Source organism: Vicia villosa, linkage group LG2, assembly GCF_029867415.1.
Source record: "Vicia villosa cultivar HV-30 ecotype Madison, WI linkage group LG2, Vvil1.0, whole genome shotgun sequence".
Classification (NCBI taxonomy): domain Eukaryota; kingdom Viridiplantae; phylum Streptophyta; class Magnoliopsida; order Fabales; family Fabaceae; genus Vicia; species Vicia villosa.
In genome coordinates this window covers 187901883-187916665 of record NC_081181.1, presented here as the reverse complement: position 1 = coordinate 187916665, position 14783 = coordinate 187901883, and the positions used below count along the sequence as shown (strand labels likewise).

General features: G+C 33.0%; 2 protein-coding genes across 3 annotated transcripts; both read left to right on the top strand.

Annotated features, from left to right (window-relative positions):
- The first annotated feature begins 445 nt into the window (after positions 1-445).
- Positions 446-3528, top strand: LOC131653301 (uncharacterized). Its single transcript, XM_058923405.1, has 3 exons — positions 446-617; positions 1933-2230; positions 2411-3528. The coding sequence occupies exons 2-3, from the start codon at positions 1939-1941 to the stop codon at positions 3424-3426; spliced, it is 1308 nt and encodes a 435-aa protein (XP_058779388.1). The 5' UTR covers positions 446-617; positions 1933-1938; the 3' UTR covers positions 3427-3528.
- Positions 3529-10899: 7371 nt separating this feature from the next.
- LOC131653300 (pre-mRNA-splicing factor ATP-dependent RNA helicase DEAH1-like) lies at positions 10900-14760 on the top strand. Of its 2 annotated transcripts, XM_058923404.1 has the most exons (4): positions 10900-13357; positions 13448-14035; positions 14165-14234; positions 14358-14760. In XM_058923404.1, exons 1-2 carry the CDS (start codon positions 11138-11140, stop codon positions 13841-13843), a joined length of 2616 nt encoding a protein of 871 aa, XP_058779387.1. In that variant the 5' UTR covers positions 10900-11137; the 3' UTR covers positions 13844-14035; positions 14165-14234; positions 14358-14760. The 2 variants fall into 2 exon arrangements, with proteins under 2 accessions (XP_058779387.1, XP_058779385.1); XM_058923402.1 differs by having other exon boundaries at positions 10900-14035.
- The last annotated feature ends 23 nt before the right edge of the window (positions 14761-14783 follow it).

The window sequence follows — 14783 nt, the reverse complement described above, 5'->3', positions numbered from 1 at the left end:
GAATTGTTTTTTCATTTAAATAAATATAAATATACATTAACAAAAAGGTATAGTTTATATTAGTTTTTACCGAAAATAAATATATTTAAATTATTTTATGAAATAAAAATTATAAAAAATAGTATAAATGTAAGAGAAAATTATACACTTATTATATTTTTATTGGAAAATAATATAAACCACACCTTTAAAAATTAAGTTTTCTCCTTAGTAAAATTCCTAAAAATAAAAATAAAAATTGTGTTGGGGGCAGTTTCCCAACATGTAAGAGTAAGACCATTAGTTCTTTTTTTAGATGAATTCTTGAGTTCTAGTTCCACTCACTGGAAGTATTACTTTTAAACTAAAATACCCGTTTTTAAAATTAGAAGATCAAAATTAAAAAAAAAATTGTAAATATTAAAATAATTAATAACAAATCTTCATCAAATTTTGGGGCGTGGGCTTCAGCCCAAACGATGGATTACCCAAAGCAGGCCCGGGCTCAAGCCTAAAGCCTTCATAGCCCGGTCAATGCTTCTTACCTGGCGCATTGCCATCTGCCGTCGTCTCTGAAACCCGCTGCCATTGTTGCCTTCAAACAGCTTCACCTCGCTGGGTACAATAGCAGAACCCAGGTAACCCAACCACTTCATCATTCATATATTCTGTCTATTTCATCAGATTCTCTTTGCTCTAAATCTTGTGATTTTTTTTTTCTTTTTCGATTTCAAAATATAAACTTGGAATTTAGAATTTAATTGAGGGCTTGACTTTGGTTTTATTTTTATTGAAGCTTCAATTTGTGAAATTCGTAAAAGTTGAATAGTGGAAACCTTTAAAATTGGTTTGTGTTGAAAAAAAATACAATTAACCTGTAAAAAGAGGGAAAATAGAATCTCTATGGAGTTATAACTATTGATGAAAAAAATTCACTCTTATTACTAATTTTATTTTATTTTTGACAAGAATATTATTTTATACTATTATTATGACTGTATAATGCTAGTACCTAGCTAAAAAAAGTTAAACTATCAAAAGTTAAACTATTGATGACTTTTGCGATTTCGGTCGGGGTAGCAGTGTTGTGACGCTGATTGCGGTTGTCGCGGTGTGAATTAATTTATCACAAATACTATGAATAATATTATCGGCACCTTCTGATACCGTTTTGTTGCGAGCTTTTTCATAGTAACGGACCAATTTGTAAAATCCGATTTTTAAAATCTTGATTTGTATCATACCATCAAGGACTAATTGCTCTATAAAATTTTACCTTCAACAGATATTTAAACTATGATCTGGACTAATGATGCATTTGATGCAACTATGACTTATTGTAGATGTAGGTTTCAAATCCGTCTCAAATTTTTGGAGAATGTGTAGGTTAACATCAGTTTAACCAAAGTAAAAAGATGTTATATTTAACCTCGATTTACCTGTGAAAAATATTTTGAGACCCTTTTTAATTGTATTTAACGGTAGCAAATCTTGAACCATGTCTTCAAAAACGGCCCTGGTAGTTTTACTTGTGTGTAAACTAGGGGGGAAAATGTGAATTATGAGTTTATGGCATATTGCATATGTCTCCCGAAGTTTTTTTAAATACTTTGTCTAAATCAAACTCGATCTTTTTGTTCGAAAATTCTAGATCATTAATCATGTTTTTGTAGTCATAAATATGATTGGTTGTGAACGATCGTGACTGCTGATAGTGTATCAGAATTAATCTCTTTATTCTAGAGCTTAAATATTGATTCAGCTATACTTTTATTTGGTAAAAATATAAGATCTCTTGCTATTTGTGTTATTTAAATATAACAGATGTAGTGTTCTGGCCTTTGTGAACTCACACTATTATGTAAGCGAATGAATAGCTTTGTCTTTTGGATTTGAAATTTTTGATTGGTTTGCTTTGCTTTGCTTAGTTTAGTTTTTTTTTTTTTTTCACAGGAGAAAATGACAAATGAGATTACAACGAGTTGTGAGATAGATTATGATTGTGAAGATTTTAATAGTTCAAAGCGTCCAAAGATGACATCTAAAGTATGGGAAGAAATGCAGCGCATTCAAACAACAGAAGGTAGTAAAGTTCTATGTAAATACTGTGGAAAGTTGTTACAAGATAATTGTGGAACTTCTCATTTGAAGCGACATTTGGTCATATGTCCCAAGCGACCAAAACCCGTTGGTGTTGTTACGCAAGATTCAGTGTCTCCGGCATATCTTAATGGTACCTATAATGCCAAAGGTTAGCATGATATTTTTTTTTATGCCTAATCAATCAAATGTCATACGTGCTTGTGTCTGTATCTGTAGGGCACAACATTCCTTCGATATGAAGTGTCGATGTTATAGATCATATTGTTGCCATAATTAATGTTTGGCTACCTTTCATTACCACTACTAACCTTTTTTCTGTTTGTTGAAGATTCTGGATTAAGCAATGCGCTTATGGTACGTCCGTTAAAGGTCGAACCTCAATCGCAAGTCATATGTTTTTCTCCTACTCCAAATTATAGAACTGAAGCTGTTACTCTTGCATCCATTGATAATGCTTCCAGTTCAATTGTGGAACTAAATCATAAAAAGAGTTCCACTTTGTTACTGCATAGCCTTGAATCTCGTCAAAATCAAGAGGAACTATCTTTCGACGACGCAGAAATGAAAGCGTTTTATGCTTCTCTCGATGTTGAGACCTCATTTAAGTCACATTCCCAAGATACACTGGTCATCACCGAATCATCGAACACTACTACACCTTGTGAAGAGACAAGCAAAGCATTGAAAACACTGCAAGACCTTCTCTCGAAAGACTTCTCTGTTCTACTACAAACCAAACAGTGCGGTGCCATGAAATCTACGATAGAATACCTTTCCAAGATGTCATCAGTTAAGGGAATCTCGGCAGAAATGAAGTTGTTGATATTGGAAGTTTCAAGAGAATTCACTCAGTGGAGTTGCGACTACAACAATGCTAGTAAGAAGATAGAGTTAGCTAGCTCCAACATCACGAAAGCAGATAAACTCGAAGAAAGTCTTGAAGCAAACAAGAACGAGTTCAAGGAAGTTTTATCCTTAGAAAATGAGTTGTGCAAGCAGCTAGCGACTTTGGAGCAAAGAAAGAAAGAACTAGAAGATCAAATAAATGCGATCAAAGCTAATATATCCGTGTTTCAATCGGCTAAGTTCACAACGGCGAAGAGAAAAAGGGAAGTTTTTGAAGAAGCCAAGACTCTCAAAGCACAAAGAGATGCGTTGAGGGAGCAAGTTCCACAGTTGAAAGATGAGAGGGAAATGGCCAGGAAAATCCAAGAAAATATTAAAGTTGAATGGTTAAAGCTTGGAGAAAAATTTAACAAAAGCTTAAATGGGGTAAATTCTGAAGACTTGGATGGTAAATCTAAATCATACATTCAAGTTTGTTCATCAGAAAATTGCATATAATAAAACTGAATTTAAACTTTCATAACAGCTCCATGATGAACTAAAAAAAGAGCTCTCATATTTGTATGGTGAGAAATGAAACATTTTTTTCAATTGATTTTATATTTTCATGACCTTGTCCATAACAAAAAGTGAACTTTTTCATTTCCACGGATATAATATTTGTCCAAGTTATTCCTACTTTATGATTTAAGATTAAAATAGTAATAATTAAATGAATGGTAATGGACTAGTTTTAGTAATTTGAACTTGTTACATATAGAGTAGCTTAATGTTTATGGGAAATATAGGATTATATTGCAGTAATTTGATGCAACTTGTGCATGATGTTTTTTCCAGCAATCAATTTTATTTTATTTTATTTTATTGTTATTTGATGTATCTTATTTCTGCAGGGGATACACCATTTTGGTCAGACCCATTTTTATTCCATTATTGCCCTTTGTATAACTATTCTTTTTTATTTTAATATTTAAAATAATTTTTATTTTTAATTATAAATTATAAAACTTTAAAAATAACTACTTAAAAAATTGCAAATTTTTTACGTGGGAAGTTAACATAGAGCGGTTAAACATATAAAACAGTATATAACCACATAATCATATGAAGAAACAAAAATAAAAGTGGAGAGAGAAAGAAAAAAGAAGCAACAACAATCATCTCTTGGGCATTAAAAGAATTACGTAGAGAATGTCTCTTCCAAATTCATTATATTAGTGTTGTAACATTTTCTTTTATTTTTTCAGTGTTTGTTGTTTACATATTTCTCTCCTACTTCTTCTTATTCTTTCTATTAAATTATAGACATGAGAAAAAGAAAACCGATTGCATTTAGAGTATCAAATCTGACACTTATGGTACCATAACACTTTGTTCCTCTACAATTATGATACTATCAACACTTTGTTCCTTTAATTTGTTATTTTTTTTAATGTGTATTATATGTTTCATTCTACTGTCTTATAAAATATGATATTTATTATTACTCTTCGCTTCAATTACCAACCAAATCATGCTTGATATATATTTTCAATTTAAAAGATGGCGATGGCACGGTTGATAATCAAATTTTCTTCCATCAATAATTTATTTTTATAAAGTGGTGAAAGAATCATTGAACTATAGAAAATGATGTTCTATTTTGTATTTCATAATGACGTGCCATTCATTTCTACCAAGGTAAAATATCAATTCCAATATACCTTCTAAATATAAACAACCTATAAAATTAGAAGGTGGAGAGGAAGGCAAGCATATAAAAAACAACAACATCATAATTGTATGATGTGAAAGAAATTATTCAAGTACGGTTCTGCAGCACAATTTCATTTGTTTTTAATACTTTGCTATTTTCTTTTTGTATAATAAAACAAGTGATATTTATAACTTCTATAACTATTTATAAATGAAACACACTTTTGATCTGACTTATTTTATATTCCACAATTGTATCTTTCACTTAACTCTATTTTACAACTCTAAGACATTAATTTAAATAACTTCCACATATAATAACTACTACCTTTTCACTTAACTCTATATTTTACGACTCAAAGCATTAATTTAAATAACTTCTACGTATAATAACTACTACCTACAAGTTAAAAGATTGGAAGTTAGACAGAGAGAAAAAAAATCTATAACTATATTTTTAGTGGAGAGAGAATATTTTTCGTAGAGAGAGGGTATCTTTTGTAGTAATGAGGAGAGAGAGAGAGAAAAAATATTTTTAGTAGAGAGCAAGAGATAGTATTTTTAGTATGAAGTTGGATGGAGAGAAACAGAGAGAATATTTTTACTATATATATATATATATATATATATATATATATATATATATATATATATATATATATATATATATAGAGAGAGAGAGAGAGAGAGAGAGAGAGAGAGAGAGAGAGAGAGAGAGAGAGAGAGAGAGAGAGAGAGAGATAGAGAGAGATATATATGGATTAGAAATTAAGATATGTTAAAAAGTGAATATTATCATCTTATTTTTATTTTTAATAACTATATTCAAATAATAATATTTTTTTTAAAGAGACATATGCGAAAACATAATAAAATCCATACACACATTTGTGAAATAAAAAAAGTGGACATACAATTAAGTGAATTTAGACGAATATATCTTAGTTTGAACACATTTGATAATTAAAAATAGATACATGTAATTAACTCCTCTTTAACACCTATTTATTTAGTACAATTCATCTATTTTATTTTTAATTTCTATCATAAAATTTATTTAATAAATATTTTAAATTAAAATCAACATAAGTTAAAAAATAGATTTGTGTTTTCACACTGCACATTAAAAACAGGCACGGAAGTGCCCGTTTGAACGCTAGTAATAATAACAAAACAAAGAAAAATATATTTACTAGTGTAAATGACTCAAATACTCTATATTTTAGTTGGTTGGACTACCCTCGAATATTACAAATTTTAATACCCTAACCCATGGATTCTAAGTTGAAATATTTTTCATTCGCATATGTTTGTTTCAAATTTTAATAAACTATATCTAAAAGTATTTTATTCTCAAAAATTTATATTAAATATAATATTGTGATTTTCTATTTCCATGTCATTACATTTCTATGCAAATAAAAAGTAATCGTTTATAATTTTTCACTCTTTAATATTTTAATTTATTTAATTTTTATTTTAAAATTGAAATTAAATATAATCTATAAATATTTATAAAAAATTAAATTATTCACCAAACATGACGTGAATAAAATTTTCATTAATAATTTTTTTTGGGAAGAGTACATCCAAAATTATAATTTTAATGTTTAAAACAATTCATAACTTTAAAAAGATTATAAAAATTCATAATTATTAGTTGAAAATTTTCAGTTTTGTAAAAGACAATGCTACTTTATTTACGTGAGCTAGAATTTGCGAGTCAACTTTTTATTAATTAAACCAAATATTTCTTTACCAAATATTTATTATGGGTTAATTTATATGTATAATTATTATGGGTTAATTTATATAGGAAAACATTACCATCTTGATAGAAACTAGAGTCAAGTACAATAAGGCAAAAGGTGTTAGAGACAGACTGAAACTCAGTGGGCAATACCTTGACAACTACGATAAACATGCAAATGGGAGGATTTGGATAGAATGGGATGATAATAAACTTGATATTAGACACATTGAGAATACAGATCAGCTGATCCACTGTGAGGTGACGTGACAGATTCACATGGAGACTTTAACTTTTGGATGACTACAATCTATGCCATGAACACATTGGCTCAAAGGAGGAACTTATGGAAAGACATTGAAAAGATACACTATCAGCAAAAGGGCCCCTGGTGCCTTATTGGAGACTTCAATAATGTCACTAAAGTTACTGACAGAGTCGGAGGGAATATGGTTAAAGAGCATGAATACCAAGACCTTGAAAATATGATGACTAGAGCTGGATTGTTTGAAATGGAAAGCACTGGAGAGTCCTACACTTGGCACAACAGACAGACAAATGACCCCATCTATTCAAAAATTGACAAAGTCCTTGGCAATGTGGAGTAGTTCCAATCCCATAGGGATACCAATTTGATTATCTATCCCCCGAACATATCTGATCATGCTCTTATTAGTTTACAGGATCATGAAAATGGAGTTAAGAGGAAAAAGTAGTTCAAGTTTCTCAATAGCAGTTGTGAGCTGGAAGGATATCTTGCTAGTGTGGATAATAGCTGGAGAAAACCCCTGCTAGGCAGGCCCATGTACACTCTCTGGCATAAACTGCTTAGACTCCAGCCTATAATGTGACAACTTACTAAACCTCTCTCTGATATATCCACAAGGATTGTGAAGGCTAGGGAATCCCTGCAGGAAGCCCATGTTGCTTTAGATGCTAACAAGATGGATAAAAACAATATTGAAGCAGTTAAATATTGGACTGAGGAAGTGATTAAATGGCATGAAATGGAAGAACAAGTTCTGCAACAGAGATCCAAAATTCAGTGGTTGAGATTGGGTGATGGAAACAACTCATACTTCCATGCCACAATCAAAGCTAAGAGAAAACATCAATCCATGAAGGGTCTGTACAAGGATGATGGCACCCAAATGACTTCTCAAGAGGAAATTGAGGAAGAGGTTCTAGCTTTCTACACAAATCTGATGGGCAAGGCAGACACCAATCTGATAGGTATTAATGTTCCTGCCATGAGAGAGGGATTACAGCTGCAGGAAGCTCAAAGACAGAACCTAATTAAGCCAGTCACAGATGAGGAAATCTGGCAAGCCCTCAAAGACATTGGGGATTTAAAAGCTCCAGGCCTAGATGGGTTTGGTGCAAAGTTTTTCAAGAGTAGTTGGGCAATAATTAAAACTGATGTGATTGAGGCAGTTAAAGATTTTTTCAACAATAACAAGATGTACAGGGCAATGAATTGCACAATGGTCACCCTTATCCCAAAGAAGGATGAAGCCAAACACATTAAAGACTTTAGACCAATCTCATGCTGCACAACTGTGTATAAAGTGATTTCCAGGATCTTAACACATAGACTTGGTTTGGTTATTGGAAGCATAGTAAGCAACAACCAGGCTGCTTTTGTGCCAGGTCAAAATATTCATAGCCACATTCTCCTTGCTTTTGAGCTCATCAAAGGATATTCAAGGAAAGCAGGCCCCCCGATGCATGATGCAAATTGACTTACAAAAAGCCTATGATACGGTCGATTGGAATTCTCTTGAATCTATCCTCAATGAAATGGGAGTCCCTAGACAGTTTACCAAATGGATTATGATAACTGTTACTACTGTATCATACCGTTTTAATATCAATGGAAATTTTTCTACAGTGATGCCAGCAAAGAGAGGACTCAGGAAGGGAGATCCCATCTCCCCTCCTCTTTGTGTTAGTCATGGAATACTTGAACAGATGCTTGCAACAACTCCATCATAACCCGGATTTCAAGTACCATTCAAAGTGTGAAAAGGTGAAGATCACCAACCTGAGCTTCGCGGATAATCTGTTACTTTTTGCAAGGGGTGACTCTCACTCAGTTGATTTATTGATGAATGTTTTCATGAGTTTTTCTGCATCTACATGCCTCAAGATGAATCCCAACAAATGTCAAATATACTTTGGGAGCATGGATGAGAGGACAAAATAAGATATCATGCTCAGTACTGGTTTCTCAGCAGGGGCTATGCTGTTTCATTACCTAGGGGTCCCTATCACTACACGCAAACTCAACACTATTTGTGCCTAATTGATAAAATTACCTGCAGGATCAAACACTGGAGTGTGAGGCTATCGAGTTATGCTGGGAGAAGCCAACTTCTCAAAAGTGTTTCTTTCGCCATCACCAACTACTGGATTCAGTACTTTCCGTTGCCGAAGCATGTATTGAAGTGTATTGACACAATCTGCCGAAGCTTTTTTTGGACAGGATGCAGTGATGTTAGCAGAAAATCCCCCATGGCCTGGGAGAAAATTTGCAGTCCGAAGAGTAATGGTAGCCTTAATATGATTCGTCTGGAGCATTGGAATAAAGTCACTATGATCAAACTTCTATGGAACATCAGCTGCAAAACTGATAGTTTGTGGGTGCGGTGGGTCCACACGTACTACCTGAAGGGAAGGCATTTGATGGATATCCAGATCAAACAAAACAGTTCATGGACTATGAGAGCTATCCTCAAACAAAGAGAAAGTGTAGTGAACCTTCAGGGCTGGAACAATATGATTGATAAGGGAAAATTCCATATGAAAAAGATCTATCTGTTGCTACTGGCGCAAGACCAGAAAGTAAGTTGGAGAAAACTCCTCTACCACAATGTGGCTAGACCGCGAGCTCTAATCACCCTTTGGCTTGTCTGCCATGAAAGACTAGCAACGAGGGGAAGGCTCCACCATCTTGGAATGATTGATAATAAGGATTGTATTTTCTGTGCAAAGGAGGAAATGGTGCAGCATATGTTCTTTGAGTGCGACAAATTGAAAACAATTTGGAGAATGGTCCTCAAGTGGATCCATGTTGTGCATGAACCTGGCGGATGGGAATCCGAGATAGGATGGTTGAATTCTTATTGCAAAGGAAAGGGAAAGAAATCTGACATTATGAAGCTGGCTATTGCGGAAACGGTATACGATGCATGGCGATACCAGAATGAAGTGAGCTTTGGTCAGAATGTGAATAATACAAACATCGAAGATCGAATCATCAACACTATAGTATATAGAGCCCGGAACAACTTCAGGCTAAGAGATTATGTAGCTAAACTAATGTTATAAGTTTAGTGTTTTCTTGTCGCCCTTGTCTTCTGGTCGGCTGGATCGTTTGAGATCGCCTTGTATAACTTGTTTTTTTAATTAATACAAAGTATCTTTAATTCAAAAAGAAAAAATAGTTTTAGGCATATATAAATATTTATTTATGAGATTTTAATATAAATTATTAGATATATATATATATATATATATATATATATATATATATATATATATATATATATATATATATATATATATATATATATATATATATATATATATATATATATATATATATATATATATATATGGGGAAAAAAAGAATATGCATTGACAGTGTAAAATAGTTTTACACTGTCAACCAATGACGATCATGAGTCAGGACAAGTCAGACTGAAAATTTTAAAAAACTTGTATGACATGGCAGAACGTTATATTCTAATTGAATGACAGTGTAAAACTTTTTTTACACTGTTAGTGCACAACCATTAAACTATAATGAGAATGCCATATTTATATGAGAATGTGAGAATGAATCTGAACCATTAAATTTTAAAATAAATGGCGGAGATTATGGGTGAATTTTTTTTCTCTCTCCTACATCATTTATTACAAAATGTAGGAGAGAGAAAAAAAGATTCACTCATAATCTCCACCATTTATTTTAAAATCCAATGATTCAGATTCATTCTCACATTCTCATATAAATATGTCATTCTCATATGATATGCCATATATATATATATATATATATATATATATATATATATATATATATATATATATATATATATATATATATATATATATAATGAACATATAATTTATTTGATTAAATTAAAACCATTTTTTTACCAAAAAATAAATGATAATTAGAACAAATAATACTTCAGAAATATATCTCTAAATTTATCTTAAATAAATTCAAAGATATATCTACAAATTTATTTTAAATAAATTCAAAGATATATCTCAAAAATAAATTTTCATAAAAAAGTAAAATTTAGTGTATCCAGATGTATATGTGAATTCAAATAAAAATATTTTTGAATTTTTAAGTCGATCTTTACGACTTAAACTGCGGAAAGCTATGGTACGGTGTCTTCCTAGAAAGTTTTATAATCTTTTCTTGTTGGCCAAGTATTACTTGTAGACCGTTTCTCAATCTTTTTAAATACTTATTGATTTAGAATAATAATTGCACAATATCACTTAGATTCGATTTAGATTTAGTATTTTTTACCTTATAAAATAAATAAAGAAGTTTATTTGTTTTTTCTATTCACCTCGAAATTCAAACCCTAGATTTTGATCAGCATAATTGACAAGAATAAATAATATTGAAAGTGGAGTTATCATCATCATCGTTAATATAATTTCAATTCAATATTTCAAGATATTTGGGTTAATTTGTGTTTACGCCTTCTGTTTTTAGGTCTATCTTTTGTGAAAAACATGAATTTGAAGAAGAGAAGTAGAAGCGGAGTTCAAGATGAGAAAAAAGAGAGGGACTTGAAGACAAGAACTTCTTCTTCGCATGATGAATACAATAGTTCTGAAGAAGATATATTGAAAGATCAAAGAGAGAAGGAGGAACTAGAGCAGCATTTGAGAGAAAGGGATTCAGCCAAAACACGTAAGTTTGCTGAACCGAAGAAACTTCGTAGAGAATCTAATGCCGCAAAAGAGAATGAGGATGTTGAAACTTTGAGGAAGGTTTCGAGGCAAGAGTACTTGAAAAAAAGGGAGGAAAAGAAATTACAAGAACTCAGGGATTACATCGAAGATGAGCCATATCTATTTGAAGGCACGAAGCTTTCAGAGGCTGAATGCCGTGATCTCATGCACAAGAAAGAGACATATAACATTCTTTCAAAGAAGAAAGAATTGAAGAGCGGGGATTATGAGTATAAAATGCCTGAAGCTTACGATGATCAACATAGCGGGGTTAATCAAGAAAAGAGGTTTTCTGTGGCTATGCAGCGTTACACTGATTCAAATGTTGAGAAAGAAGAGGCTTGGGAGGAACATCAACTTAGAAAGGCAACACTCAAGTTTGGTTCGAAAAATAAAACACGAGCGTCTGATGATTATCAGTTTGTGTTTGAGGATCAAATCGATTTTATCAAGGCATATGTAATGAAGGGATATAAGTATGGTTTTGAAGAAAAGACTACATTGGAAAAGTATAGAGATAGAAGGTCAGTTTTAGAGGCACTTCAAGAAGAAAGGAAAAAGCTACCCGTCTATTCTTTTCGGGATGAATTGCTTCAAGCGGTTCATGATCACCAGGTACTTGTCATTGTTGGGGAAACTGGTTCTGGAAAGACTACACAAATTCCCCAATATCTCCACGAAGCTGGTTATACAAAGCATGGTAGAATGATTGCATGTACTCAGCCACGACGTGTTGCTGCTATCAGTGTTGCTGCCAGAGTTTCTCAAGAAATGGGTGTAAAACTAGGACACGAAGTTGGTTACTCCATACGTTTTGAGGATTGCACGTCCAAGAAGACCATATTGAAATATATGACCGATGGAATGTTGTTGAGGGAATTCCTTGTTCAGCCTCAGCTGGAAAGTTATAGTGTTGTGATGGTGGACGAGGCTCATGAAAGAACACTTTCTACTGATATTTTGTTTGGATTAGTGAAGGATCTTGCTCGTGCTCGGCCTGATCTTAAGGTGCTGATATCAAGTGCTACTCTTGATGCAAAGAAGTTCAGTGACTACTTTGATCTTGCTCCAATATTCAAAATTCCTGGGAGACGGTATCCTGTTGAAATACACTTCACTAAAGCACCTGAAGCCAACTACTTGGATGCTGCTATCGTCACGACGCTTCAAATCCATGCTACTCAACCTCCAGGAGATATATTGGTATTTCTTACTGGTCAAGAAGAAATTGAAACGGTAGAAGAAATCTTGAAACATCGGATGAGAGGTTTTGGGACTAAAATAGCTGACTTAATTATATGCCCGATATATGCCAACCTTCCAACTGAACTACAAGCTAAAATATTTGAACCCACACCTGAAGGGGCTAGAAAGGTAGTTCTTGCCACCAATATTGCAGAAACATCATTAACAATTGATGGGATTAAGTATGTCATTGATCCAGGATTCTGTAAGATGAAATGTTATAATCCAAGGACTGGAATGGAGTCTTTACTAGTAACTCCCATATCAAAAGCTGCGGCAAAGCAAAGAGCCGGTCGATCTGGAAGAACAAGCTCTGGTAAGTGCTTTCGATTGTTTACTGCTTATAGTTTTCTAAATGAAATGGAAGATAATACTGCACCAGAAATACAACGAACTAACCTTGGAAATGTAGTCTTAACTTTAAGTTGTCTTGGTATTGAGAGTGAAAAGTTGTTTCAGTTTGAATTTATGGATCCTCCACCAGTTGAGGCCATAATAAAAGCTGTGGAGCTTTTATATGCACAAAATGCTTTAACTGTTGGTGGCAAATTAACAAAGGTAGGCAGACGGATGGCAGAGTTCCCGCTTGATCCTATGTTGTCGAAAATGATAGTTGCTTCAGAAAAGTACAAGTGTTCTGACGAAGTCATCTCCATTGCTGCTATGCTTTCTGTTGGCAACTCAATATTTTACCGCCCGAAGGATAAACAAGGACATGCAGACAATGCAAGAATGAGTTTTCACACTGGAAATGTTGGTGACCACATTGCACATCTTAATGTCTACAATTCATGGAAGGAAAACCATTATTCAACTCAATGGTGTTATGATAATTATATACAGGTAAGGAGTCTCAAACGCGCTAGGGATATCCGTGATCAACTTGCAGGGCTTTTGGAGAGGGTTGAGATCAAACGAACTTCAAATGCTAATGATTTAGATGCTATCAAGAAATCCATAATATCTGGATTTTTCCCTCACGCTGCAAGATTGCAAAAGAATGGATCTTATCGAATGGTTAAAAATCTACAGTCTGTTTACATACATCCAAGTTCAGGGCTGACAAAGGTTCTTCCTAGATTGGTTTTATACAATGAACTAGTACTCACAACCAAGGAATATATGAGACAGGTCACAGAGATAAAGCCAGAGTGGTTGCTTGAGATAGCCCCCCACTTTTACAATCACAAGCATTTTGAAGACTTGAGTTCCAAAAAAACTTCCTGTGGACTTGCGTAATAGGGCTTTCAGCGGGAGGGAGATGGAAGTATATTCGTTAGGTGGTTTTATTGGAGGGAAGTGCATTACCTGCTTAATTTCTGTTTTAATCAATCATTTTCTTGGTCGTAATTGATTTGTGCATAGTGGCAGTTCTTTCTGGTTATGCAAAAGACTTGGATTTTAAAATTGTTTATGGAAGTCTTTTACTATGTGAGTGGTTTTGTTTACCTATTGAACATTTGAATAATAAATTGGAGCCTCTCTTCTAAATAGGAGTCCACATGTCATGATTTTTTCTGGACTTTTTCTTTCATTGAATGTATTGCTATCTGTTTGCAGGTTGGAAGGGGGACATGGTACTTTATTTGTATTATTTAATCGAAAGGAGAAGTTATGTTGTTTGACAAAGGTTATTTTATTTTTTGCAATTGTTTTTGTTTCCTATTTCTTGCATACTCGTTGATATTGATATTGATATGGACACTGTTTTTGCTTGAGTTGTTTTTGATTAACGCATGTTTGAACTTTATAGAATGCAACCATTATTCAATATACAAAATGCAAAGTGGATATAGACAGTAACAGGGTTGTCAAACCAGAATAGATAAATCTATTCCCCTCAAACACATGCAATTAATGAAGAACCGAATCGATCAAAGATTTTGATCCGTCATCCCAAGGTATGATTTAAATTCTTTTATTCCGTGGAGAGAATAGGGGATGATTTATTATAATATCATATAGGGAATAAAAAAACTATTTCAAATTTCTTTGTTGAAACAAAGTTATTGCTGATTACATTTTTTGTTAGCAGTTCTGCTAGATTTTAACTACATATTACTCTAAGTTTTAGATGTGTTTGATAAAGGTGCCTGCAAGTAAGTTAAGTTGATATCTAAAACAGAATACCAAACATTCTATTTGTTTTTTTTGTTTTTAAATATACCTTCGCACTTTT

Coding starts and splice junctions, on each gene's coding strand:
- LOC131653301 (XM_058923405.1), top strand. CDS start 1,939: ATGACAAATGAGATTACAACGAGTTGTGAGATAGATTATGATTGTGAA. Junction 2,231..2,410: donor TGGTACCTATAATGCCAAAG/GTTAGCATGATA, acceptor TGTTTGTTGAAG/ATTCTGGATTAAGCAATGCG.
- LOC131653300 (XM_058923402.1), top strand. CDS start 11,138: ATGAATTTGAAGAAGAGAAGTAGAAGCGGAGTTCAAGATGAGAAAAAA.